The sequence below is a fragment of the Myotis yumanensis genome, unplaced genomic scaffold, assembly GCF_028538775.1.
Source record: "Myotis yumanensis isolate MYYU_CA2020_CCGP unplaced genomic scaffold, mMyoYum1.0.hap1 SCAF_1, whole genome shotgun sequence".
Lineage (NCBI taxonomy): Eukaryota > Metazoa > Chordata > Mammalia > Chiroptera > Vespertilionidae > Myotis > Myotis yumanensis.
In genome coordinates, this window is record NW_027223752.1 from 1,515,451 (window position 1) to 1,542,030 (window position 26,580).

At 69.9% G+C, this 26,580-nt stretch overlaps 1 protein-coding gene across 2 annotated transcripts; it reads left to right on the top strand.

Moving 5' to 3' along the window:
* Window positions 1-122: 122 nt before the first annotated feature.
* Window positions 123-25,563, top strand: CEP170B (centrosomal protein 170B). 2 transcript variants are annotated; one of them, XM_070411742.1, is made up of 19 exons: window positions 123-257; window positions 4,221-4,351; window positions 9,178-9,267; window positions 9,861-9,939; window positions 10,645-10,703; window positions 11,746-11,881; window positions 13,617-13,721; window positions 13,886-14,362; window positions 14,682-15,403; window positions 15,796-15,966; window positions 16,454-16,544; window positions 16,656-18,368; window positions 19,694-19,931; window positions 22,376-22,535; window positions 22,702-22,845; window positions 22,963-23,051; window positions 23,417-23,510; window positions 23,718-23,769; window positions 23,877-25,563. In XM_070411742.1, the coding sequence occupies exons 2-19, from the start codon at window positions 4,247-4,249 to the stop codon at window positions 24,110-24,112; spliced, it is 4,761 nt and encodes a 1,586-aa protein (XP_070267843.1). In that variant the 5' UTR covers window positions 123-257; window positions 4,221-4,246; the 3' UTR covers window positions 24,113-25,563. The 2 variants fall into 2 exon arrangements, with proteins under 2 accessions (XP_070267843.1, XP_070267850.1); XM_070411749.1 differs by having other exon boundaries at window positions 19,799-19,931.
* The last annotated feature ends 1,017 nt before the right edge of the window (window positions 25,564-26,580 follow it).

Here is a 26,580-nt window from a genome sequence, read left to right on the forward strand (position 1 = left end):
GAACGCCTGGGGGCGGGGCCAGGGCGGGACGGACCCCCTAAGGGGCGTGGTCTGGCCGCGGGGCGGGGCCTGGGGCGAGGGCGGGGCGGGGCGGGCGCCCGCAGACGTCAGGGACCCGCCGCGGGAGGCCGAGGCCGCCGCTCAGCCCGGGCTGCGCCGGGGCTCCGCGCGCGTGCGGGCCGCGCCGGGCAGGTCCTAGGTGGCGGCCCCGGGCACCGCGCTCGCCGGCCGGACGGGAGGCCGGGGCCGAGCCGCAGGTAAGACGCGCCGCCTGCGCCCGCGGCGGCCCCAGCCTGTGCCGCCCGCACCTGTGCGCCCGGGGGCCACGCGGGCAGGGGTACGGCCCGGGCCGGGGCCGGGGCTGGGGCAGGGCCGGGGCCGGGGCAGGGGCAGCGCAGCGATCGGAGTCCCCGCCGAGCCGGACAAAGGCGCGGGTGGGGGCCGCGGGCGCACCTGGCCGGGCCGGTCCCTGCGCCGCGGAGACGGCCCAGGTCTGCGCCAAGCTGGGCGGGGCCGCCGGGCGCGTCTCCGCGGCCTGGGAAGGGGCGCGGGCCCGGCACCAGCTCGCCATGGCCGCCCGGGAGCGCTGATTCAGGAGCAGGCGCCCTCCTCCCTCCCCCTCCGGCCCGCGCTCCCGCCGCCGCCGCCCGGCTGGTCTCTCGGCTCCCGCGTCCCTCCCCGCGCCCTCCTCCTCCTCCCCTCCGTCTCCTGATTTCCCTTCGCCGCCGCCGTCTCTCTGCCGTCCCTGCCTCCTCTCCACGCCCGTCCCGGCCTCCGTCCCGGCCTCCGTCCGTCTGCTCCTTCCAGCCGCCCGCCCGGCCCCTCCCGGCCCCTGTCCCTCGCCTTTCCCAGCCCCAGAGCCTGTACCTCCGCCTCCCGCCCCCCACCCCTGGTGGTGGCTCTTCTGGCTGGGGGGCCAGGGGACACGTTTGGGGTGTTTATTATTCCCTCCTAGCAACGCGGCTGCCCAGCCTGGAAGCGGGGCAGGCTGTTGGGGAGCATCCATGGCCCGGGGGCCGGGGCCTTTAGGACGCGCTGGGTGGCAGCACCCGGCTCCCAGGCAGCGTGGCTGGGCCGGGGGTTGGGCCTCCCTTTGCCACAGGCACAGGCTGTGACCTCCGCTGGGTGGGGTCTCCGCCTGCTGCCCATTGTGGGCAGGTGGTGGCAGGTGTGGGACCCCCAGGGGTAGGGGCTGAGGGCTGGAAAGCAATGATGGGCTGGGGGCACCCCCACGGCCTGAAGGGGTTTCTGAGGAGGTCGGGGCTGTGGAGGCCTCCAGGACTGAAGGGGCCTGGGTGGTGGCCGCCCCTTGGTCTCCAGTGGCAGCCCCCGTGGGCCCTGGGGAGGTGCTGGGGGCCCAGGGCGACAGGGCTCTGACCGATGGAGCTGCCTTCTCCTGGGGCGGAGTGTCCACATCCTCAGATCTGCCTGCCCAGCAGCATGAGGGTAGGGACACTCCGTCCCTTGGCCTTCACAGCTGGGTGGGGCCTGGCGTTGGCCTGGTCCACTGCCCGCCTGGGAGGTAGCAGAGGCCTCTGGGTGCAGGCCTGCAGGGACGGGGACAGGGCTGGACCTCCATGGTGGGGGCCTGCAGGGACGGGGACGGGGCTGGACCTCCATGGTGGGGGCCTGCAGGGACGGGGACAGGGCTGGACCTCCATGGTGGGGGCCTGCAGGGTTGGGGTCGGGGCTGGACCTCCATGGTGGGGGCCTGCAGGGACGGGGACGGGGCTGGACCTCCATGGTGGGGGCCTGCAGGGACGGGGACAGGACTGGACCTCCATGGTGGGGGCCTGCAGGGTCGGGGACAGGGCTGGACCTCCATGGTGGGGGCCTGCAGGGACGGGGACAGGGCTGGACCTCCATGGTGGGGGCCTGCAGGGTTGGGGTCGGGGCTGGACCTCCATGGTGGGGGCCTGCAGGGACGGGGACAGGACTGGACCTCCATGGTGGGGGCCTGCAGGGTCGGGGCTGGACCTCCATGGTGGGGGCCTGCAGGGTCGGGGTCGGGGCTGGACCTCCATGGTGGGGGCCTGCAGGGACAGGGCTGGACCTCCATGGTGGGGGCCTGCAGGGACAGGGCTGGACCTCCATGGTGGGGGCCTGCAGGGACAGGACTGGACCTCCATGGTGGGGGCCTGCAGGGACAGGGCTGGACCTCCATGGTGGGGGCCTGCAGGGACGGGGACGGGGCTGGACCTCCATGGTGGGGGCCTGCAGGGACGGGGACAGGGCCTGGGGCCTCCACGGTGCTGGCACCAGCAGCTACCCGGTCACTGACTCAGCTCCTAGCGAGTCTCCGCCTGTTCTGCACATGGGTCAGGCTGTGGACGTGGGACCCCCTGTGCCGGGCCCTGCACTCAGGCTGGGCCTTGGGGCTCCCCTTCGGCTCCAGGACCAGCCACCCGACTCCAGAGCTGGAGGCCCAGGGCCTTGCCCTGGCTGTTCCCTCTGCCTGGAACCGCCCCCCCCCCCCCCCACACCATGTACCCACTTCCGCCTGCCCCTGTGTCGCTCAGGTGTCCCCTCCCAGCAGCCCCAGGATTCATTTGATCCAGTTTGCACGCTTGTATGAGTGTGTGTGTAGTGCACATGTATGTGTAGTGTGCACATGTGCAGTGTGTGCGCACTGTGTTCAGTGTGAGTGTGCATGTGTGTTCAGTGTGCACACATACAGTGTGTGGTGAACATGTATGTGTAGTACGCGCACTGTGGGTATGCATGTGTGTGTCATGTGAGTGTATCATGCAAGTGTGCAGTGCTGGTACAGGTGTATCATGTGAGTGTGTGAGTGAATGTGCCATGCAAGTGTGCATGTGTGAGTGTGTGTGAATGTGCCATGCAAGTGTGCATGTGTGATTGTGTGTGAATGTTTCGTGCAAGTGTGAGTGTGTGTGAATGTGCCATGCAAGTGTGCATGTGTGAGTGTGTGTGAATGTGCCATGCAAGTGTGCATGTGTGAGTGTGTGTGAATGTGCCATGCAAGTGTGCATGTGTGAGTGTGTGAATGTGCCATGCAAGTGTGCATGTGTGAGTGTGTGCAGAGGAGAGTGGCCAGGACACTTGTGGGCCTGTGGGTGGTACTCCAGGCCACGTGCACATGGGTGTGGCAGGTGTGTCCACACACCCGGAGCCCGTGCCCTGTGTTGGTGCCGGGACAGCTCTGCTCGTGCTCGGGGCGAGCGTGCGCAGTGTCTTCCCGTGGCTGGGCTGCTCCGGGCCTGGTCTCGGGTGACATCAGCCCTTGTCATTGCTCAGGTTGCCCCCACTGTGCCCCTCAAGCCACCGTGCAGCCCCCTGCTGTCCGACCACATCAGCCCTCAGACCCTCCTTCGCTGGTGCCCCAGGACCTTGGGCACCAAAGCACCCTTCCCCCCTGGGCACCCCTTCCCTCCCGGGCACCCCTTCCCCCCGGGCACCCCTTCCCTCCCGGGCACCCCTTCCCCCCGGGCACCCCTTCCCTCCCGGGCACCCCTTTCCCCCGGGCACCCCTTCCCCTCTGGGCACCCCTTCCCCCCTGGGCACCACTTCCCTCCCGGGCACCCCTTCCCTCCCGGGCACCCCTTCCCCCCTGGGCACCCCTTCCCCCCGGGCACCCCTTCCCTCCCGAGCACCCCTTCCCTCCCTGGGCACCCCTTCCCCCCTGGGCACCCCTTCCCTCCCGGGCACCCCTTCCCTCCCGGGCATTGGAGAGGTTGCCTGATTCCCCAACCACGGCTGCTGGCCTGGCCTGGCCAGGGGGCGCCTGCAGGGTGGTCACAGTGGCTGCTGAGGGGTGTGGGGTCTCCTCTCAGTGAGGGGAGCAGTGGTGGGTCAGGGTCCTGCCTCCAGCTGCCCCCCAGCCCCCGTGCCCAGGGCTGGTCCCAGAGTGCCCGCTGGGGGAAGCGGGGCCTCTGGCTGAGAATGTGTGTCCTGGGAGGGGGGTGCCGAGGGCCTGGCATGGTGGGGACCCTGACGGTGGGAGCGGCCCCTGGTCAGGTCACGGGGACATCTGTGGGCCCACACGCAGGCCGTGCCGCTGATGCCCAGACTCACCCTGCTGCACCCACAGGAGAGGGAGGCTGTGCTGGGGCCTGGGGCTTACGGGCAGGCAGCCTGGGCTGGGGGAGCCGGCGTTTCTGGGAGGAGCTGTGGTTGGGGGCGCAGGGTCTGTGCTGGGCTTAGGGGTCGGGTCGGGCCTGGGCCGCAGGGAGCCGCTCTGACCACCCCTCCACCCCCAGGCCGGACGGGCCTCTCGGGCGCCAAGATGAGCGTGACCTCCTGGTTCCTGGTGAGCAGCAGTGGCACCCGCCACCGGCTCCCGCGGGAGCTCATCTTCGTGGGGCGCGACGAGTGTGAGCTGATGCTGCAGGTGAGCGGGCTCCTCCGGCCAAGAGGGCGGGGGGGGGGGGGGGGCTGCACAGGGGGCCCTGGGCGCAGGCGGGCTCTGGGCCTGGTGGGCGTGTGCAGGCCGCACGCTCCGGCTGTGGGGTGACCACAGGGCTCCGTTGCTGTGAGACTCAGGCGCCGGCCACCCCGGGACGGTGTTGGGAAGTGGGCTGTCCCGCTCCTGGGCCGGCGTGGGCCAGGTCCGGGGGGAGCCGCGGGGCCAGCTCCGACCCTCAGGCCTGTCCACGCGGCTGGTGCCCCTGGAGGTGCCCTGGGAGAGGGCGGCCTCAGGCAGGAGAGCTGGCAGGGGCACAGCCAGCCGGGCACCGGGACTGGCCGTCAGGACTCTCTGGCCCGGGTGTGGGAGCCCGAGTTCGGCTTCTGGGGCTCACTGCCTGACTCTTCAGGAACAGGATGGGGCAGGGGAGGGGCTGGCCCTGGAGGGTCCAGCCGGCCGCATGTCCTTTCTCCGCGCCTCCTGGGTGGTGGGGTGAGGGGCCTGGTGCCCCCAGGCCAGCGTCCTCCCGTGCTGAGAAGGCTGGGGGGTCCTGCTCGGGAGGAGTTTGGGGTCCCCTCCTAGTTTCTGGCTGGTCATTGGGGGCCCTGAGCAGGGTGGGAGCGGCAGGGCCTTCTCAGCCCTCAAGCTGGGCCAGGCCCTGGCCTGGGCCTGCCGGGGTGTCTGCCCCTGGCTGTCCATCATGTGGGGAAACGGAGGCTCGGGGGGTCTGCAGGCGTGCTGTGCGTGTGGAGTGCCGCCCCCCCCCCCCCCCCCCCCCCGTCCTAGCCTCCCGCAGTCACAGGGGCCCGGGCCGGGGCTGTGGAAACCCGCCATCCTGTCCCTCCACCAGGGCCCCCGCCAGCGTGGACGTCCTGCCTGCCGTTCAGGGGCAAACCCTGCCCTTCCCGCACCCTTACCCATGCCCGGGGGTCCCTGTCTGCCACTTCCACCCTCCTGAGGGCACCCCTCCCTCCAGGCCTGCGCTGGGCCCCAGCCTCTCCCGCACCTGCCCTAAGAAGGTGGCACTAGGGATGGGACGGGATGTGGTGGGGGAGGGGCCTCTGCTCAGAGCGAGGGGCAGGCCGAGTGGAGAGCGGGGGCAGGGCCAGGGACCGGGCTGGCCTGCAGGCTTGTGCCCGGTCTGGGGTCTGGGCAGGAGGGTCATGGCCTGGACTCCGGGCAGCGGGGGAGACACAGCCCAGGTCCGCCCGGCGCCAGCGGTCTGGTGCAGGTGTGTATGTGCACACGGACGTGTATGCACACACGTGAGTGCACAGGCACGCGCACGCCTGTGCACACACGGATGCGTGTGTATGTGTGTGAACACGTGGTCGCACATGCCTGCACCCCCGTGGGGACCTGTGGCAGCGGGGGTTTGTCTGCTGGCATCCTGCCCCGGAGACTGGCCCGTGGGCAGCCCGGCGCCCGCGCACTCCGCAGGCCGGTGCTGGGTGAGCTGGCAGGAGGCGGCGGGCCTGGGTTTGGCTGCTGCCCATCAGCGAGGCCCGGGCGGGGCTTCCCCGCGGAGGCGGCGGGCCTGAGTTTTGGAAGCACATCTTTGCTCCGTTTTACAGAACGGACGGCCCCTTTCCCCAGACGCCCTGTGTTTTGTGTTTGGAGCGTCAGCCGTTTCACGAGTCTGTGTTGTAGCTGCTCCCTTCGCTTGGCATCTCACCTGGGCCAGGGTGGGGGTGGGGATAGGACGGGGGGGGGCGGCTGGGGGGGCCCTCCCTGCTCTGAGGAACCCTGGTGTGACCCCAGGTCCGGGGCTCGGCAGGAGCTGTGCCTGGTGACAAGCCCTGGCCAGGAGTGGACGGGCAGCCCAGGCTTTGGGAGCCAATTGGGGGTGGGCTGTGCCAAGTCCAAGGCGCCCGAAGGTGGCAGGGCATCTTGCTGGAGAGGGACGGTGGGCGCCAGGCGGTCATGGTCCCGGGCAGGGCACCCAGGCTCAGTGGGGGGCATGGGACCTCCAGAGCCCGCAGAGGCCGGGGGCGGCTGGCTGGGGTGGTGCGGGGTTGGCGAGGCCTCGGGGCCTGTGGCTCAGGGGCAGGCCCGACCTTCCTCCTGGGAAGGTTCAGCAGCAGAGTGACCGGCAGGGCCGGGTGGGGGCTGGGAGGACAGGACAGAGGTGGCCTCAGGGGCGGAGCCGGGTGGACAGGGGAGGGGTGCGGAGGAGGACGGTGGGCGCTGGTGCAGGTGTGAGGGGCGTGCGGCTGGGAGGCCAGGGGGCAGCCAGGGGGCGGCCAGGGAGGTGAGGCCGATCGGGGCTGGCTGGGTCGCTGGCGCTGCCTGGGGGTGGCCAGGATTGGGGGCCTTCCGCTTGGGGAGGGAGGAAAGTGTTCAGGGGGCCCCCAAGCGAGAGGGACGGGGTGCTCTCGCTGCTGCGCCCCTGGTCGCCTGGGGTGGCGGGGCCTGGGCCAGCCCCTCCCCTTGAGTCCTGGCCCAGAGCCTGCGCAGCCCAAGACCAGTGCCCCCTCGGTGCCCCTTCTCGGCGAGGCCCCAAGCGGGCGATGCCGGCCACGAGCAGGCAGGGCCCGGCCCGGCCTCAGCGTTTGCTTCCTTGAGACGGCAGGTCCCTCTGGCCCAGTGGGCAGCTGGCCTGTTCCCGAGCCCTGGGCTGTGATGGGGGCGCGGGGGGCACAGGGGGAGGTGAGCCGCCAGGCTGGGCTCTAAGGAGCCGTGGTCCTGACCTGGGGCTGCCCAGAGGGGCAGTGCCCGGGCCTGAGAGGTGCTGGTTTTTGTGGGTTCCCAGGGAAGCTCCTCAGTGCCCTGCGGCCGGGGGGCAGGCCCCGAGTGGGCAGCGCAGTGGCCTTGGGCGCCAGGCCGGGAGGCCCCGGCTCAAGGCCGCGGGCAGGGTCACCGGCCGGCTTCTGGGGGAGGTGAGCTCCCAGCAGGTCTGCGTGGGGCAGAGCGAGGAGCCGTGAGGAGGTGGGGCCGGTGGCCGGTGGCCGGGAGCTGGCTGGCCCTGTGCCAGCTTCACTGAGGCGTTCAGGACAGGGCAGAGGTGAGGCCTGGGGGAGGGCAGTGGGTCTCAAGGTCAGACCCTCCTTGCCAGGGCCCCGCTGCTTTGGGAGGAGGCAGGCTGCTCCCGGAGTGCCAGCAGGATCCTTTCTGGGGGCTCCCTGGGGGGGCACCTGGGGCAGGGACACCCTGTTCCTCCCTCCCAGGCTGGGGGGGGGGGGGGTGGCGGGGAAGGCAGGGGGCTCAGGGTGGCCCTGGTGGCCCTGCAGACTGTGCTCTGCCCTCTGTCACCCCTACACTGCTGCAGGAGGCTGTGTGGGTCCTGCCCTCACTTCTCTCCCTCCTTGCGGCACCCCCAGGCCCCCAGGCCTCCCACGGTGGTGTCATCACTGTGGGTCGAGCCACTATCTCTGGGCCTTGGGATCCAAACAGGTTGCAGTGACCTTGGCTGCGGGCAGGGCTGGAGCCCAGGCCACCCCCACGCTCACCCTGACCCCCACCCCCACCCCTACCCTGACCCTCACCTCCACCCCCACCCCCACCTCCCCTGCCCTGGGCTCGGCCTCTGGTGAGGAAGGAGGCCTCACCCGGGGGCTCCCCAGACTGTAGGACATTTCAGGGTGGTGCCGAGGGCTGGGCAGGTAGGGGTATGAGAAATCTGGGCTCCGGATAGTGGCCCGCAGCCCAGGCGAGGAGAGTCTGGGCCCACGCCTGTGAGAGCTGAGGCCTGGAGGTGTGTGACGCAGGGACTCGGGTCCGGGGCCACCTTCCCAGGCAGCGGGGAGCAAGTGCACGGCCCCTCGCTCCGTGTGTGCTGTGGAGGCGGGCCTGGAGTCTTGGGGGGCACTGCCTGGCAGGCCCCAGGGTCACGTGCTGCCCCCAGGGCTGGACAGCGCCCAGGGCCGGCGGTTGTGCTGGCGTCTCCTGGGGCTGGGCCTGGATATGCGGCTCCTCACGCGCCAGCGCCTCCAGCCGTGGGGCCTGGGTCTGGGCCGGGTGGGCAGCTCGTGCTGAGACCCCGGCCTCTCGCTGGTGAGGCGGCCGTGCCAGTGCCTAAGCTGGTGGACGGTGGCCCGACCCGTCCCTGCCTGGTCCCCAAGCCCTGGAGGTGTGTGTGTGTCGGGGGCGGGGTAGCAGGGCTGGGCCTCCAGCTGACGGAGGGAGCTGGCTGCTGTCCTGGGGGGTCCTGGCGGCTGGTGGTCGGGGAAGCATGGGCAATGTCGGGCGGAAGTACCCGTGTGCACGTGTGCGCGGGGGCGGGTGCCCAGCGTGTGCGAGTCCTGTGCCTGAATGCACAGCCCGCAGGGTCCGAGAGGTGGCACCTGCGTCCTGGTACACGTGTCCGTCACTCGGAGAGGTGGTGAGCCCCGTGGGGCCAGCTGGGTGGGCCGGGAGTGGGGGAGGCCTCTCCCCTCCCCCCAGTCCTCCCTCTGGCTTCGGCCGGACCTGCTGGCCTCCTGCGCCCGCCCGTGGGAGGGAACATCACGTCCCAACCACCAGAGGGTTCCCAGCCTCCCAGGCAGAGCCGGGAGCAGCCACGGGGACGGGGACGGGAGGGCACTGGTCTATCATGCCGTGGAGGGCTGGCCACGAAGGGAGGGGCCAGGGTGGCACCAGAGGGTGGGAGGAACCGGCCGGGCATCTTGCAAATCTCTGGCCTGATCTGGGGGCTGGGATGGCTGGCCGGGCACACACCCTCCAGGTGCGAGGTGTGGGTGGGACCTCGTGGGCTCTGATGTGAGGCTGGCGTTGGGGGCGTGGTGGGGACGATGGGGGCCCCTGCGGGTGCCTCTGCCTCCTGGGACTGGCCGAGCAGGGAAGGTCACCTGGAAGTCGCCCGTGTCCCCCAGTCCCGCAGTGTGGACAAGCAGCACGCCGTCATCAACTACGACCAGGACCGGGATGAGCACTGGGTGAAGGACCTGGGCAGCTTGAATGGGGTGAGTGTTGGCCCCGCCCCCACCATGGCCCCCCTCTGCACTGGCCCCGCCCCCTTCATGGCCCCCACCCCACTCCATGGCCCCTCCCTCTGCTGGCCTCACCGCAGCTCTGTCCCTCTCTGGGGCCCCACCCGCTCCGACCACACCTCTCTGCTGGGGTGCACCCGCCTGGCCCCTCCAGAACCTCAGCCCAGGTGGGCGGCGGCCCCCTCAGCAGGCTCCGGTGTGGGGAGCGGAGTCAGACGGCTTGCACGGCCTGACCAGCCCCGCCATGGGGCCACCCTCGCGTGTGCCTCGCTGCTCCTGAGGGCACCGTGGGGTCTGGCTGGGGCCCGGGGCCAGCACGAGTCTGTGGACGAGAGTCTGTTTCCCAGAGAGAGACGGCCAGGGGTTTGCAGCTGGAGGGGCTGCATCGCGTCCCTGGGCAGCGGGCGAGGCCTGGCACTTGGACCCCCCACCTGCGGCGGCATCTGTCCTGCCTGTGGTCTCGTGGCTGGTGCCCGTGTGCCAGAGGGCAGTGCCTGCCCAGAGCCGGAGGGAAGGGGCTCCCCCTCGGCCGGCCCGGCCCCCCTCAGCCGGCCCGTCCCCCGCAGACGTTCGTGAACGAGGTGCGCATCCCGGACCAGAAGTACATCACGCTGAAGCTCAACGACGTCATCCGCTTCGGCTACGATATCCTTTCCGCGCTCCCCCTCCTGGCCCCCGGCCCACGGCCACCCTCGCCCTCCTCTCCTGGGAGCAGGGGGGGGCCTCGGCGGACACAGCTGGGCTGAGAGGGGGCAGGGATGAACCCCACACCAGCCCCTGCCGCCGCCCGCTGGCCTGGGCTCACCCGGGGCCCGTGTGGCCCGGAGGCTGCAGGCCCGGCGTTCTGTGCCCAGAATACGGTGAGTGGGGCGGTGCTTCCGCCCGGGCAGCTGGGGCCGGTGCACACCACAGGAGCGGTGCTGTTGCAGCCGCATTCGGGTTGGCTCACCGGCCGGGGTGTGACCCTGGCTGCTGGCCGAGGCCCTGCCACCCCGGGACTTGGTGCTCCGGGGTGGCTGGAGGGGTGCCCTCGGGGGCTCCGGCCTGCCATGCCCTGGGGTGAGTGGGGTGCACAGTGTGCCCCGAGCCCTCGGGCATGTATGTGTGGGACCTGGAGTGGCCCCTGCCCTCCACCCCCTGCAGTGGGGGCAGCACAGGGTGCAGGCTGTGCCACGGTGTGGACTCATGCCCGTGTACACGTGGAGGGGGGGGTGCTGGTCGGTGGCCACACTCGCGGGGAGGGGCAACCTGGTGCCAGGCCCTCCTCCCTGCATCCGCCTGCTGGGGAGCGGCCTCTTATCTCCGGGCTGAGCTGCTGTCCCCTCCCCGTTCTCCTTAACTCCCTGCCACATGCCAACATGTACGTGCTGGAGCGCGTGCAGCACCGCGTCCCCGAGGAGGCGCTCAGGGTCAGTGCCAGCGCTCGGCCGGGACCCCACCCCCACCCCCGCCCCCGCCCCCGCCACGGGGCCGCGTGTTCCTGCGTCTCCCCAGCCCTCCGCTCCCCACCGCCCACCCTCCCTGGCCAGCACCCCAGCCTCCCCACAGCCCTGGCCTGGCTGTGGTTTGCAGCCGGCTCGGCCTGCTCTGCAGGGTCACCCAGTCCGGCCGGTGGGGAGACAGTCATTCCCCGCCAGGCTGCGGCGGCCACCACGGGGGGCGTGGCTGGGGGTGTAGCTGGGCCCTGGAGGCCCTGCCCAGCAGCTGTGCCCTGGCAGGACCCTGATCGGCCGCCGTGGGTGGCCAGCAGCAGGCAGGAGGGGGTTTGAGGCTGGCAGCCGGCTTGAGGGTCCTGGGTCTCAGCTCCCTTTCCGAATGGGCCTGGGCTCTGCACGGACCCTGGATGGGCAGCCCCAGGTCACAGGGCCCATGGGGGGACAGCCAGTGTGCGCCCAGCTCATGACTGCACAGCTCAGCCAGGTGGCCCTGGCATGCACAGACACCTATACCCACACATGCACACACGTATGTACAGGTGCAGACATACACAAGCACACACATGCACAGACACCCACACATGTGCACACATGCAAAGACACTAAAATGTGCGTACATTTTCAGGCATACTCGTGCACACACATGTACACGAGCAGGCGTGTGTATGTGAGTGAGCACCCATTCACATAGGCACGTGGGCAGACACACATGCATGCACACGCATACACACACCCAGACACGTGCATGCATACATATGCTCTCACTATCTGCTCGGACAGGCCACTGCTCCCCGCCCCCGCCAGCCCGAGTGGCTGACCCCGAGGTCTGGGGCCTGCCCGCCCCGCTCTGGTGGGGCTGGGTTGGCAGTCTTCCCTCTGGTATGGCTGCCCACCCCCTCCTCCACCTAAGCAAGCTGTTCCCCCCGGAAGCTTTGTGGTTCTGAGGGTCCCCCCCCCCCCGCCTGGGCATGGAGCAGGCGGGGCTCAGGCCGCCCCTCACTCCCTCCTCCCGCAGCACGAGAAGTACACCAGCCAGCTGCAGGTGAGCGTCAAGGGGCCCGCGCCCAAGAGGGGCGAGGCCCTGCTGGAGCACACGCCTTACTGTGAGTCCTCGAACCCCAGGCCGGAGCGGGACCGGAGGCCCGGAACAGGTACGACGGACGGCTTTGCAGCGGGGCCGGGAGCGCACACAGGCCTGCCCTCCACGCGGCTCCCCACAAGCTCCCCTTGATTCACCTCACGGGGAGCAGTCCTCTCGCCCCAAAACTCCTCACTCCACCTCAGCCTCCTGGACTCCCACCCCCAGCAGCCATGGCACAACCTGCTCACATATGAGCTCAGGTGCCCATGTACACGCCCTGCAGACACACCCAACCCTGCCCCCTGCCCACTGCCCCCTATAGACACACCCACCTGTGCTCCCCTCCCCCTGCAGACACACCCACCTGTGCCCCCTGCCCCCTGCAGACACACCCACCTGTGCTCCCCTGCCCCCTGCAAACACACCCACCTGTGCTCCCCTGCCCCCTGCAGACACACCCACCTGTGCTCCCCTCCCCCTGCAGACACACCCACCTGTGCTCCCCTGCCCCCTGCAGACACACCCACCTGTGCTCCCTGCCCCCTATAGACACACCCACCTGTGCTCCCCTCCCCCTGCAGACACACCCACCTGTGCTCCCCTCCCCCTGCAGACACACCCACCTGTGCTCCCCTGCCCCCTGCAGACACACCCACCTGTGCCCCCTGCCCCCTATAGACACACCCACCTGTGCTCCCCTGCCCCCTGCAGACACACCCACCTGTGCTCCCTGCCCCCTGCAGACACACCCACCTGTGCTCCCCTCCCCCTGCAGACACACCCACCTGTGCTCCCCTGCCCCCTGCAGACACACCCACCTGTGCTCCCTGCCCCCTATAGACACACCCACCTGTGCTCCCCTGCCCCCTGCAGACACACCCACCTGTGCTCCCCTCCCCCTGCAGACACACCCATCTGTGCTCCCCTGCCCCCTGCAGACACACCCACCTGTGCTCCCTGCCCCCTATAGACACACCCACCTGTGCTCCCTGCCCCCTATAGACACACCCACCTGTGCTCCCTGCCCCCTGCAGACACACCCATCTGTGCTCCCTGCCCCCTGCAGACACACCCACCTGTGCTCCCTGCCCCCTATAGACACACCCACCTGTGCTCCCCTCCCCCTGCAGACACACCCACCTGTGCTCCCCTCCCCCTGCAGACACACCCACCTGTGCTCCCCTCCCCCTGCAGACACACCCACCTGTGCTCCCCTGCCCCCTGCAGACACACCCACCCAGTGTGCCCACATTCCACACCCATTTACACGCACTCACCTGTGCACGCCCCAGCCCTCCAGCTCTACAGACACACTCACCGTGTGTGCGGCGTTCCTGCGTCCTGCAGACACAGACCCGTGCACCCCGCACCCCATGCGGTCGAGTCAGACTGGTGGCACGCAGCCTCCAGGGTCCCCCTTGCGGAGCCTTGGCCAGAGGCAGGCTCTGGATGTGGGCTCCCCGTCGGGCCGTCTCTGGAGGCAGAGGCCAGGGCAGGGTAAAGGGCTTGCCCGCCCAGGATGGGTGCTGAGGACGGTGGCCCCCTGAGGCCAGCCTGCCCCTCAGCACCCACCTGGCGCTCAGGCCCCGCTGGGCTGGGGAGGTGCATGGCCGTGGGCTCATGGCAATGAGCTGTCACCCTCAGCGTGGAAAGACTCGGAGCTGTGGGCAGCTGGCTGGGTCCGGGCGGCTGCAGGCCTGCGCTGGGAGCCATGCCAGGCTCCCCTCCCACCCCAGTCTCCCCAGCTTGGGGTCTGCCTGTCTGGTTGGGGCCACAGTGACCCGGAGTCCCCGCTCCCCCTGCAGAAGCAGCGGCCTACCGCACACCCCTGTACGGACAGCCCTCCTGGTGGGGGGAGGACGATGCGGGCGCCCCACCCGAGGACAGGCCACCGGAGGGGCCGTACCCAGGTAGGTCCCGGCCGGACAGGGCCCATGCGAGCCCCGGACTCCCGAGGGCGGCCTGGCCTGGAGCCGCCCACTCTGAGGGGACGGAGCTGCCAGTCCAGGGGAGCTGGTGGGTGAGGGTGCCGCCCTCGGTCCCACCTGAGGAGGTGTCCCCCCTGACCCCCCAGAGCGGCCCAAGGAGCTGGCTCAGCAGGACGGGGACCTGGCTGGGACGCTGCCCGGCCTCCGGGCCCCCCCGGAGCCCCAGGGCTACTCCTTCCGCCGGGAGCCCAGCTACTTCGAGATCCCCACGAAGGAGGCCTCGCCGCCGCCGCCCAGGCCCCCCGAGGTGCCCGCGCACGAGGCGCCCACCAAGGACGTGGAGCCGGGCGGGGTGCCCGTGGTGCAGAGCCACGCCTCCTTCACCATCGAGTTTGACGACTGCAACCCGGGCAAGGTGAAGATCAAGGACCATGTCACCAAGTTCTCCCTGCGCCAGCGGCGGCCGCCGGGCAAGGCCGCGCCCGGCGAGGTGGTCTCCGCGGAGACCAAGGTGGCCGACTGGCTGGTGCAGAATGACCCCAGCCTGCTGCGCCAGGCGGGCCCCGGCGACGACCGCCACAGCGCCAAGAGCGACCTGCCCATCCACACCCGCACTCTGAAGGGTGAGTGCCCGCCGGGCGGCCCAGGCCCCTCCCAGGGCAGGGCCCACTCAGCTTGATCAGTGTCAATCTCTCTTTTTATTTTTTAAGATCTATTCTTATTGATTTCCGAGAGGGAGAGAGAGAGAGAGAGAGAGAGAGAGAGAGAGGCCTCCGTGATGAGGTAGAATCATGGCTCCGCTGCCTCCTGCACGCCCTTCAGGGGTGACCAGCGAGTCCCTGGTGCTCGCCTTGGTCCCGTGCGCTGGGTTCCGTGTGGAGGGCGCTGTGGTTGGGTGTGTGGGCCCCCCTGGGCCTCATGAGTTGGGGTCCCCGCCCCCAGGCCACAAACACGAGGACGGCACGCAGAGCGACTCGGAGGACCCGGTGGCTAAGGCGGCGGCGGCCGGGGTCCCCGCGGAGAACGGCGAGCAGGCGCGGCTGCAGAGGCAGATCAAGCGGGACCCCCAGGAGCTGCTCCACAACCAGCAGGCCTTCGTCATCGAGTTTTTCGACGAAGACACGCCCCGCAAGAAGCGCTCCCAGTCCTTCACGCACGCCCCGCCCGGGGACCCCAAGCCCGACAAGCGCCGAGGCCCGGGGCCGGCCGACAGGGACCGCGCGGGCGCCCCGGCCCCGGCCCCGCCCCGGGGAGCGGGCAGCGGCTCCGGGCCGCAGCGGGCCAGCTCGCTCAAGCGCGAGAAGACGGAGGAGCGGCTGAGCGGCCCCCCGACAGCCGCCCGGGCCTCCGCCCGCCCCTTCGGCTCCGTGGGGCGCCGCTCCCGCCTGGCCCAGGACTTCATGGCGCAGTGTCTGCGGGAGGGCTCTCCGGCCGCCCGGCCCGGCCCCGGCCCCGAGAAGGCGCCCGCGGCACTGCCCACCCCGCTGACGCCCCGCGGGGCCAGTCCCGTGGCCCCCTCGCCCCCGCCGCCCCCCACTGACCCCCAGCTCACCAAGGCGCGCAGGCAGGAGGAGGACGACAGCCTCAGCGACGCGGGCACCTACACCATCGAGACGGAGGCGCAGGACCAGGAGGTGGAGGAGGCCCGCAAGATGATCGACCAGGTGACGTGCCGGCTCTGGTCCCAGCATCCGGCCGGCCAATCAAGGCCCCTGCTCCCCGGGCGGGGCGTGCCTGGGCGGAGGGGGCGGGGCGTGCCTGGGCGGAGGGGGTGGGGTGTACTGGGGGGGCGTGCCTAGGCGGAGGGGGCGGGGCGTGTCTGGGCGGAGGGGGCGGGGCGTGCCTGAGCGGAGGTGGGGGGCGTGCTCGGGTCCCAGCCTCCGGCGGCCAATCAGGGCCCCTGCTCCCCGGGCGGGGCGTGCCTGGGCGAAGCGGGCGGGGCATGCCTGGGAAGAGGTGGGCGGGGCGTGCCTGAGTGGAGGGGGCGGGGTGTGCTGGGGGGCGTGCCTGAGGGGGTAGGGCGGTCCGGGTGCCCTGACCACTGTCCCTCCTACAGGTGTTCGGGGTACTGGAGACCCCTGACCTCTCCAGGGCGTCCTCGGCCATCTTCCGCCCAGTCATCCGCGGGGACGGAGAGGAAGGCGGCGACGGGATGGCCCCGCGGGTGTCCCTGCTGCAGGAGCTCACCTCCCGGCCAGTGGGCGTGGCCCCCCAGGCGGAGCTCCAGGTACGCAGGCCAGAGCAGGCAGCGGAGGGTCCACGCGGGGCCATCGGGTCCTGCATGCGCTCACTCAGGCTCTGCTTCTGCCCGGAGCTGGACTCCAGGCCCCAGACGAGGCTGGGTCACACACGTTCCCGAGGAGCGGGCCCCCCTGGCAGGTGGCTGGGCCAGGGGTGGAGGGCTCGGCGGCCGCTGAGGCCCTGAGTCCAGTTGGGCACCTGGGTGTGCGCCGCCCGCGGGCTGGGCTGGGCTGAGCCGTGGCTGCTGGTCTCAACCGCTGTGCTGGGCCCAGGTGCAGGTGGCATGTTGGGAGTCCCACAGCCCAGGGGAGGCAGCGGGCGTCTGGCTGTTGGTGCGGGGGGACTCGTGGCGGACGTGGTGATGGTGTTGTGAGCCAGGTGTTGGGATGGCTGCCTCGGGCACCCCTCGTGCCCCGGCCCATCTCCATGGGGCTCCCACTTCCTGTAGACACACCCCTGCCTTCTCCCTGCAGGACCCCCCAGTGCCAGGCTCCCCTGGAGGTCCAAAGTGGGCGTCCCGCTGGGCCAGCCTGGCTGACAGCTACTCGGACCCGGGTCTGGCGGGTAGGTGGCTCCAGGGCTGTTCCAGGGGGCGGGGGCAGGGGCGGGGGGAGGGGGGAGCTCGTGCCGCCCTGCAGCCAGCGGCCCTTCTGACCGTTGCCGTTGTCTTCGCAGAGGACGGCCCGGGGCGCAGAGCCGGGGAGCTCGAGGGGGCCGTGCCCGTGCGCCAGCGGCGGCTGCTCCCCCAGCTCCCCAGCGACAGGGCGGGCAGCCCGGCCGGCCCTGAGGCCGCCAGGAAGAGCGGGCCTGGGCCCCCGGAGCCGGGCAGCGAGCCGGCCGGCTGCCTGCTGGGCCAGGAGGACGTGGAGCCCGACAGCCTCAGTGATGCTAGCGGGTCGGACGGGGGGCGGGGCCCCGAGCCAGGCGGGGGCCCCCAGGAGGAGAGACGCAGGAGCCCCCAGGAGGGGCTGGTGTGGATGAGGGGCCGGTGCTCCCCTAGGACCTCCGGGGAGCCGACCCCCAGCACTTTCTTCATCGGGGACCAGAACGGGGAGGCGGCCCTTCCCCGGAAAACAGCTGGGGCTCCTGGGGAGACCGAGGGCTCGGGGCGGGCGGCCCAGCCCAGCACCCCCACGAGGGACGGTGTGTCCGTCAGTGCCAGCGGCAGGATGGCCCTCAGGCTGCAGACGGGCCGGTCGCCCGAGCCCGAGGGCCCCGCCCCGGGCAGGGAGGCCACAGCCTTCATCCGGCAGGAGAGCTTCACCAAGGAGCCTGCCAGGGGTCCCCCGGCACCCGGCCAGCTCCCCAACATCTCCAGCCACCCCCTCCTGCAGGACCTGGCCGCAGTCCGGGCCTCACGCATGGACATCCACTCCCAGGACACGCAGCTGATCCTGAAAGAGACTGAGACGGCGCTGGCCGCCCTGGAGGCCCGGCTGCTCTCCAAGTCTGCGGCCGAGGGCGAGGGCGAGGGCGAGGCGGGCAGCGTCCCGGGGCCGCCTGAGGACTCCCTGTCCGGGGACTCCGACGTGGACACGGCCAGCACGGTCAGCCTGCTCAGTGGCAAGAACGGGCCCAGCCCCACGAGCCCCCAGCTGCTGGGGCTGCAGAGGGAGAAGCCGCCGTCCCCCCCGGCAGCGCAGGACCTGGGGGGCGTCCCCCCGAGCAGCGCCCGGGAGTGGCTCTCGGAGAAGCCTCGTCGCCTGGTGGGCCCGACGGACACGGGCCGCGGGGAGCCCGGGCGGCGCCTGGCCGCGCGGCGGGGTCAGGGGTCCCTGGACTGGCCCGACGAGGAGCGAGGCTCCGGCCTGGCCCGGGACGGCTCGGACACGGCCACCTCCGACCACGAGACGCCCTCGATCACCAGGGCAGGGCGGCCAGGGTCTCGCCGGAAACCCACCGCCCCGCCGCCGTCGCCGGCCGCCCGGGAGGAGCAGAGCCGTGTGTCGGCCAGCGCCCAGAAGGTGCAGCAGGCGCTGACGCGCTCCAACAGCCTGTCCACCCCGCGGCCCACACGCGCCTCCCGGCTGAGGCGGGCCCGGCTGGGGGACGCCTCGGACACGGAGGCCGCGGACGGCGAGCGGGGGCCCCTGGCCAGCCAGGAGCCGGCGGGGCGCCCGGCCGCCGAGCAGGCCAAGAAGCTCTCGCGCCTGGACATCCTGGCCATGCCCCGCAAGCGGGCGGGCTCCTTCACGGGGCCCAGCGAGTCCGAGGCGGCGCCCACCCGCGCCGGCTTCTCGGGCCGCAGCGCAGAGCTGTCCTGCGCGGGCCGCAAGCCCACCCGGGCCGAGGCCCAGACCGCCGCCCGGAAGGCCGCCAACGCCGCCCCGGCCGCCCGCCAGCCCTTCAGCAGGGCCCGCCCGGGCAGTGCCCGCTACTCCTCACCCAGTGAGTGCCCTGGGGGCGGGCGGGCAGGCGAGCGGAGGGGGGCAGCTTCCTGGGGCAGCCGGGCCCCACGGAGCCCTGTTCTGTGGGCGGGCGTGTCACTGAGGACTCGTGGGCAGGTGCCCAGCCCCCAGGTGTCCCGCTGGCCTGGTGTGAGGGCGGGAGACCCCGGCCATGTCCAGGTGTCCCGGATGGAGGGGCCCCTCCGTCTTCTGGGTGGGACCTGGGTGTGTCCCCCTGTTCCCGGGAGCTGGGACCTCAGCTGGGACCCCGATGGCGTGTGAGGCCCTTGTGCAGGCTGGGCCGTCTGTGTGGGCGGGGGCCAGGGGAGGGTACACTGCCCGCTGCTGTGGGGGTGCGGAGCCCCCGGGTGCCCTGTGAGCCTGGGCCCTGTGGTCAAGGGACGGCTGTGTCCCTCTCCCCACCCTACCCGAGTCACCTGCAGCCACGTGTGCAGCAAGGAGGGGCTGGGCCGCTGTGGCCACCGGAGCTGGCCTCCTGCCCAGGGGGGCTGGACATTCATGCCTACCCAGCTGGCTTACCCACGGGGGGCTGACCCGTAGCTCCGAGTGAATTGGTTTAAGGTGTAGACGCTGCTGCTGCTGCCACCTGGACACCCCCTACCCTATCTGGACACCCCTCCCCCACCCGGACACCCCCTACCCTATCTGGACACCCCTCCCCCACCCGGACACCCCTCCCCCACCCGGACACCCCCTACCCTATCTGGACACCCCTCCCCCACCCAGACACCCCTCCCCCTCCCTATGCTGGCTCAGCCTGAGAGCTAGTTCCAAGCGGTGCTGAGCTGTGGGTGCATGGGAGGAAGGGGTGGCTTCCTGCGAATGCTGCCCGCGCCCCCTTTTATTTATTGTGCACGTCGTGGCCCCCCTGGAGCTCAGAGCAGGGCTGCACAGGGTCAGGGGAAGGGTCAGGCTGGTGCAGGGAGGTCTCAAGGGGTGAGGTCAGGCTCTGCCCACAGGCCAGGCCGTGCTCAGCCACCCAGGGCTGGGCCAACCTCCTGGGGAGGTTCACCCACCTGGTGTGCGGGCACCATTTCCCTGCCACCAGGACAGCTCCCACCTGACGCACAGCCTGGCCCGTGGAGACGCCAGGCTGCCCAGCCCTGCATGTGCCTAGGCTGGTGGTGGCCTCGCAGACCCGGGCGCTTAGCTGCTGCCGGCACTTTGGCTGAGTGCCAGGGTGCGGGGTGCCAGCTGCAGGGTGCGGGGTGCAGCACCAGGCCTGCTGGGGGGGCCTGGGGCTCCCGCGGGAGCTGAGCGCTGCCCCGTTCTGTTCTTGCTTCTGGAACCAATTCACTCGCCCAGGCGCGCGTCGCCGGCAGCAGGGCTCCGACTGCACGTCCACCTCGGAGGAGGAGTACGGCTCCCGCCACGGCTCCCCCAAACACACGCGCTCCCGTGCCTCAACAGCCACGCAGACCCCTCGGGCCGGCTCCGTCCGGGCCCGGCCCCGGGCCCCCGGCCTCCGGGACACCGACGACGAGGAGGAGCCCGACCCCTACGGGTTCATCGTGCAGACGGCGGAGATCGCGGAGATCGCCAGGTGGGCGCCCTGGGCCGGGGGCCTCCCCTGGGGGCCAAGAGCACCCCAAGGGCAGGGCTGGGGCTGGGCTTTCTTCCCAAATGGGCTTCACAAATGCTCTTTGGATGGATGGGAAGAGGGAGGAGGGAGGAGGGATGGGTGGTCAGGTGGATGGATGGAAGGGTGGATGGAGGATGGATGGGTGGATGGATGGGTGGATGGAGGATGGATGGGTAGGTAATTGGGTGGATGGATGGATGGGTAGTTGGATGGATGAGTGATTGGATGGGAGGATGGATAAGAGTGGGCGATAGATGATCAGGTGAGTAGATGGGTGGATGAAGGATGGATGAGTGGATAGATGGGTGGGTGGGTAATTGGATGGATGGATGGGTGATGATTGGGTGATTGGATGGAAGGATGGATAAGGATGAGGAATAGATGGTCAGGTGGATGGATGGATGGGTGGATGAAGGATGGATGAGTGGATGGGAGGATGGATGAGTGGATGGATGAGTGGATGGATGGGTGGGTGGATGGGTGGGTGGATGGATGGGTGGGTGGATGGATGAGTGGATGGGAGGATGGATGGGTGGGTGGATGGATGGGTAGGTGGATGGATGAGTGGATGGGAGGATGGGTGGGTGGATGGGAGGATGGATGAGTGGATGGATGGGTGGGTGGATGGATGGATGGATGGGTGGGTGGATGGATGGGTGGGTGGATGGATGGGTGGGTGGATGGATGGATGGGTGGGTGGATGGATGGGTGGGTGGATGGATGGATGGATGGGTGGGTGGATGGATGGGTGGGTGGATGAGTGGATGGATGGGTGGGTGGATGGATGAGTGGATGGGAGGATGGATGAGTGGATGGGAGGATGGATGAGTGGATGGGAGGATGGATGAGTGGATGGATGGGTGGGTGGGTGGATGAGTGGATGGGTGGGTGGGTGGATGGATGAGTGGATGGCAGGATGGATGGGTGGGTGGATGGATGAGTGGGTGGATGGATGAGTGGATGGGTGGATGGATGGGTGGGTGGATGGGAGGATGGATGAGTGGATGGGAGGATGGGTGGGTGGATGGGAGGATGGATGAGTGGATGGATGGGTGGGTGGATGGATGGATGGATGGGTGGGTGGATGGATGGGTGGGTGGATGGATGGGTGGGTGGATGGATGGATGGGTGGGTGGATGGATGGGTGGGTGGATGGGAGGATGGATGGGTGGGTGGATGGATGAGTGGGTGGATGGATGAGTGGATGGGTGGATGGATGGGTGGGTGGATGGATGGGTGGGTGGATGGATGGATGGGTGGGTGGATGGATGGGTGGGTGGATGAGTGGATGGATGGGTGGGTGGATGGATGAGTGGATGGGAGGATGGATGAGTGGATGGGAGGATGGATGAGTGGATGGGAGGATGGATGAGTGGATGGATGGGTGGGTGGATGGGTGAGTGGATGGGTGGATGGATGGGTGGGTGGATGGGAGGATGGATGAGTGGATGGATGGGTGGGTGGATGGGTGGGTGGGTGGATGGATGGATGAGTGGATGGGTGGGTGGATGGGTGGGTGGGTGGGTGAGGGATGGATGTCAGATAGAGAGATGGGTGGGCGGATGCAGATGCTCCTGGGAGGTGGGGACCTCTGGCAGGAGGGGCCTCCGCGGAGGTTTGTGTTAAAGATGTGCCCCGTGTGCAGTCCTTTAGCAGAAGGCCCACCTCCAGGCCGGGGGTGCAGGGTGGGGGTGGGGGGAGCGGTCGTTCTCTCAGCAGTGATCGGGCCCTGCAGGGCCTGTGGAGGGCAGGAGGGGTCCTGGCTGGGTGGCCTGGGAGCCTCGGGGCCAGTGTCACTGTGGAGAGGGAGGTGGGCCGGCGGGTGCGGGGGCCCAGCTCCCTGGGCCGCCCTACGCGGTGGGGAGGTCCCTGGCTTCTGTGTGTTTTCCTGCCTTTTTCTCTGCCCCATTCTGACCCTCATTTGAGACCCCGCCCCCTCTCCTGCCTCAGTTTCCCTCCCTGTGGAGCAGGGCTTGTGTGGCCTCCGTGTTCTGTGGCAGCCCTGCTGTTTAGCCCGTCACCGGAGCAGTAGGAGGAGGAGGGGGGGTGCTGCCTGCCTGGGAGCCTGTGGGTGTCTCTGCCCAAACTCCCTGCCCCGGCCCTGCCCCAGCCCAGCACCCCCTCACCCACCTCCTCCCCCGATGTCCGGGACTTGTGCCTCCCGGCGGGAGCCCTTGCCAGTGGTCGGTTGGGCGAAGTTTGGGCGAAGTTTGGGAGGCTGCATGCCCCGCTGAGCGGCTGCCCCTGGGAGGCACTCATCCTTGGGAGGGTGTGGCCCGGGGAGGGAGCATCGAGTCCTCCTGCCTCCCCCCCCCCCCCCCCCCCCCGCCTACCCCTCCCTCCCCCCCACCCCCGCTGGGCAGGCTGGGAAGGCCCCACAGACCTGCCCTTTCCCGCTGCCGCAGACTGAGCCAGACGCTGGTGAAGGACGTGGCCATCCTCGCCCGGGAGATCCACGATGTGGCGGGGGACGGCGACTCGCTGGGCCCCCCGGGACCCACCCGCAGCGCCTCCCTCGGCAACATGCCCAGCACCCCCGCCTCCACCATCTCTGCCCGCGAGGAGGTGAGCCGGCCAGGCCGAGGGCCGAGGGAGCCGTGGGCCCTCACGGAGGCCACCTGGGACCTGCCTCCGTCAGGGGTGGGGGCGTCCGGGGTCCCTGAGCCCCAGGCTTGGGGTCGTAGCAGCGGGGGTGCCGCTCTCTCCGCTGACCCGCCCCCCGGCCCCCCAGCTGGTGCAGCGCATCCCCGAGGCCAGCCTCAACTTCCAGAAGGTGCCGCCCGGCTCCCTGCACTCCCGGGACTTGGACCAGAACATGAACGACCGCCGTGAGGACACGCTGGCCAACAAGACGCGGCCTCGGAACCGCGAGGAGGCAGGCACCCCCTCCCCTACCTGGCCGCGCTCCCGGGGGTCCCTCAGGGCGGGGTGGGGGGGAGGAGCAGGGATTTTGGGGGGCCCTGCGCGCTGTGCTGATGCCTGGTCCCCGCAGGTGATCTTCGATAACCTCATGCTGAACCCCGTGTCCCAGCTGTCCCAGACCATCCGCGAGAACACGGAGCAACTCGCCGAGAAGATGAAGTGAGTCCCCGATGCTCCGCTGGCGGTGGAAGCCCTGCCGGGAAGCGGGGGCTGGGGGAGCCAGCTGGACACCCTCAGACCCACAGGCACATGTGCACGGTGGGGCTGATGTCCTCCGAGGGCACACGTGTGCACACGCACATGCACACGCACACGCACACACCCACTGCTCCCGGACACCGACCCTGAGCCTGGGGCACCCCCGCCCCCGCCCTGACCCAGGCCAGGCAGAGACAGACGCTGGTACCAGCAGCCCAGGGCCTGCTCTGGGCCTCAGTTTCCCCTGGGGCACAGGAGGGGGGTCGGGGCAGGTGCTCAGGCCCCAGGTCACCATCCTGTCTGTCCCCCGCTCCCCGGCTGGGCAGGATCCTCTTCCAGAACTCGGGGCGCGCGTGGGAGGACCTGGAGGCCCGGATCAACGCCGAAAACGAGGTGCCCATCTTGAAGACGTCCAACAAGGTGAGCTGGGCGGCCGTGCGGGCACAGGCAGGCCCCTGAACCCCATCCCCAGCCCACAGGCAGGGCCCAACCCCCATCCCCCAGCCCACAGGCAGGGCCCCAACCCCCCGTCCTCCAGTCCTGGCTGCAGAGAGGCGTGGGCGCTGGTCCAGGCTGGGACCCTCGGTGGTTGGGCTCCGCCCATCAGCCTCCTCCCTCCTCTTCCAGGAGATCAGCTCCATCCTGAAGGAGCTGAGGCGCGTGCAGAAGCAGCTGGAAGGTGGGTGTGGCCCAGCTGGGGTGGAGGCGAGGACCTGGGCGGAGACGCCGGGTGGGTGTGGGGGGGTCAGGACCCTCCCCTGACGCTCCCCCCCCCCCCCCCCGCAGTCATCAATGCCATCGTGGACCCCAGCGGGAACCTGGACCTGCTCGCGGCGAACAGGGGCTCCGCAGGCTCCGGCCCCCTCGGGAAGGGCCGGCCGGCCGCCCAGAGCCTGGCCTCGCCGCCCTCGGCCCTGACCCTGAGGAGCTTCCCCCAGAGGGCCCCCTGCGGGTCCCCCGGCCTCCCGGACCCCGCCTTCCTCCCCGACTTCCTCCCGGACTCAGAGCGGTTCCTGATCTAGTGGCCGCCGCGGCCCCGTGTGCCCGTGTCCCTGCCCCCCTCACCCTGCCCCGCCTCGGCCCCTCCCGGCTGTGGCCGGCTCACCGTGAAGACCCCCACACGTGCCATAACCCCACGGGCGGTGCCGCACCAGGCCCACTCCGCCCCCAGCCAGCACCTGCCCCACCCGCCGGCCTCCTGGCCCAGCTCCCGCTGCGGCCGCTGCCAAGGGCCGGTGTGCGGTCGTCCATGCCCTCTGCATCCTTGTTCTTTTTGTCTTTAGTTTTGGAGGAAAGTAGTTTGTTCCGTTTCAGCAGCCTCCCCGCCTGGAGGGCCCGCCGGCCTCGTGGGCTGGAGCGCGTGCTTGCCTGGCGTGTCCCCGGGCGCTGGCCGGGCCGGGCCGGGCAGGGGAGGGGCATCCGTGGGTCATTCAGTGCCAAACAGGGAGCCGGAGGGGCTGGATGCCCCGGGACGCGAGGGTGCAGGCCAGGCAGGTGCTCGCCAGCCGCCCAGGGCCCATCGGCCGGGCAGGGACCCCAGCACTTCCCGCCTTTGGTGCCAACACAGCTGCAGACCCAAGCGTGCGGGCCTCTGAGGGAGGCCGCTGGGCGTGCACGCACACGCCCACCCCTGCTCCCCACCAGCCCGGCCACGTCTGCGTGTGCGGGGCCTGCCCAGCGGTGGTGCCGGCCCCTGCTCTTGGTTCGCGGGCCTCTGGGCCAGGTGGAGGCGAGTGCCCGGCCAAAGTGGCTGCAGCCGGGCTCCCAGGGGCTCCCGGGGCCACACGCCGCCCCGTCCTGGACGCCGGGCATTAACGGGGCATCTACACAGGCCCCGGTCCGAGGGGCAGGGACCGGCCCCGGGGCAGGTTCGTTTTCTCAGGATTCTGTTGGTGGGAACATGCCAGGCAGCCCCTCCTGGGTGCCTGTGTTTCTGGAGCCTCTAAGCCAAAGAGCTTGTTTGGGGGGCGGGGTGCCCCCTCGACCAGAGTGGTGTGGGTACGCCGGGCAGCCCCTGGCGTCTGCATGCGAGTTGATTGCCGGGGGACCAACTGGGGGGGCGGGCACTGCAGCTGGATGGAGGCCACAGGGGTCGTGGCTGTTTACACTGGGCGCCGGGCGTGGCCTGTGCCCCCCCCCCCGATGTTTACGTGTGTGAGTGGCAGTGGGGTCCCTGCCTGGCGCCCACCCGCATGCCCCACGCCTCGCCCGCAGCCGCCCGGACACACGCGGTGGCCACGGATCCCCGGCCGCGAGGCCCTCCCCGCGCACCCGCCCGGATCGCCGTACACTTTTTTATTCACAGACGCGTGTCCCCTCCAGCCCCGACCTGGGGTCAGTAACTTATTTGTCCGGCTTCGCGGAGGCTCCTCTGGGTGTGTCCTCAGGTGGTCTGTGGGTGTCTTTCAGAAAATGGTTATTTTATATGATTTGTCATGGAATTTGTTCTAATAAATCATTCTATCACGTGGCAGCCTCCAGCGGCGGCGCCGTGGCCTTGTTTCTCGGTGTCGGCGTGTGGCTGGGCAGGGAGTCCCTTCCTGGGACGGAAACTCCCATTTGACCCCCAAGCCCAGGGGACACTGCAGTGCAGGGGCATCGCCACGAGGGGGCAGCCGAGGCCGGAAGGCAGAGTGGAAATTTCCGGAGATTTGCTCCTCCAAGAGAAAAGCTATTTTATTCCAACGTGTCCAGAGGGCAACGCCCAGAACAGTTCTCCAAAGCCAGCTGTGCTGGGGGCCCTCGGGGGGCTGGGCAGGCTCAGAGCACGCCCCCCGTGCTGCCACCCACCCGGTGCCTGCAGCCTAAGCCTTCACACCCACGGCCACCCCCACCCCACCTCCAGCTGCCGGGGACCCTGAGGCCAGAGGGACAGGTTGGTCCCTGGCTGGTGGCTCGGTAGGTTGAGCATCGTCCCATGCACCAAAAGGTTGCGGGTTCGACTCAGATCAGGGCACATGCCTAGGTGGCCGGTTCGGTCCCGGTCAGGGTGTGTTCGATGTTTCTCTTTCTCTCCCTCTCTCTCGAAATCTAAAAAAACATATCCTTGGGTGAGGATTTAAAAAAATTTTTAAGTAAAGAATATATTTTAAAAAAAGAGGGACAAGTTGGGCTGGAGCCAGTGTCCAGCAGGCAGGGACCCCCAAGGCCAGTCACTCGGCCAGAAGCGCGGGGGGCACTTGCACCTCAGCAGTTCCCACGCCCCCTGTTCCCCGCACCAGCTCTGTTCCCCATGTCGGGTCTGTTCCCCGCACCAGTCTCAGCAGCTGGGCCCTCCGACCCCCAGTGGAGACCTCCCTGCTGGGCCTTGCTCTCCTGGCCCCGTGGCGGCCCCACAGGCACCCAGTTCCTCAGAAGACACCTTTCAGAAGTGAAAGGGAAAGATGTTACTATTCTTAGATCCAATAAATAATTTGTATGTGAAGCATCTGACAGCTCTACAAGCCAGAAACAGAGAGATGACCCAATAAAACACGGGCAGGGGCCGGAG

Excerpts from the sequence above, each read along its gene's own strand:
- CEP170B (XM_070411742.1), top strand. The coding sequence starts at position 4,247 with ATGAGCGTGACCTCCTGGTTCCTGGTGAGCAGCAGTGGCACCCGCCAC. Across the intron at positions 13,722-13,885 it reads ACCGGAGGGGCCGTACCCAG|AGCGGCCCAAGGAGCTGGCT; the intron begins GTAGGTCCCGGC and ends CTGACCCCCCAG. Across the intron at positions 15,967-16,453 it reads CCCCCCAGGCGGAGCTCCAG|GACCCCCCAGTGCCAGGCTC; the intron begins GTACGCAGGCCA and ends TTCTCCCTGCAG.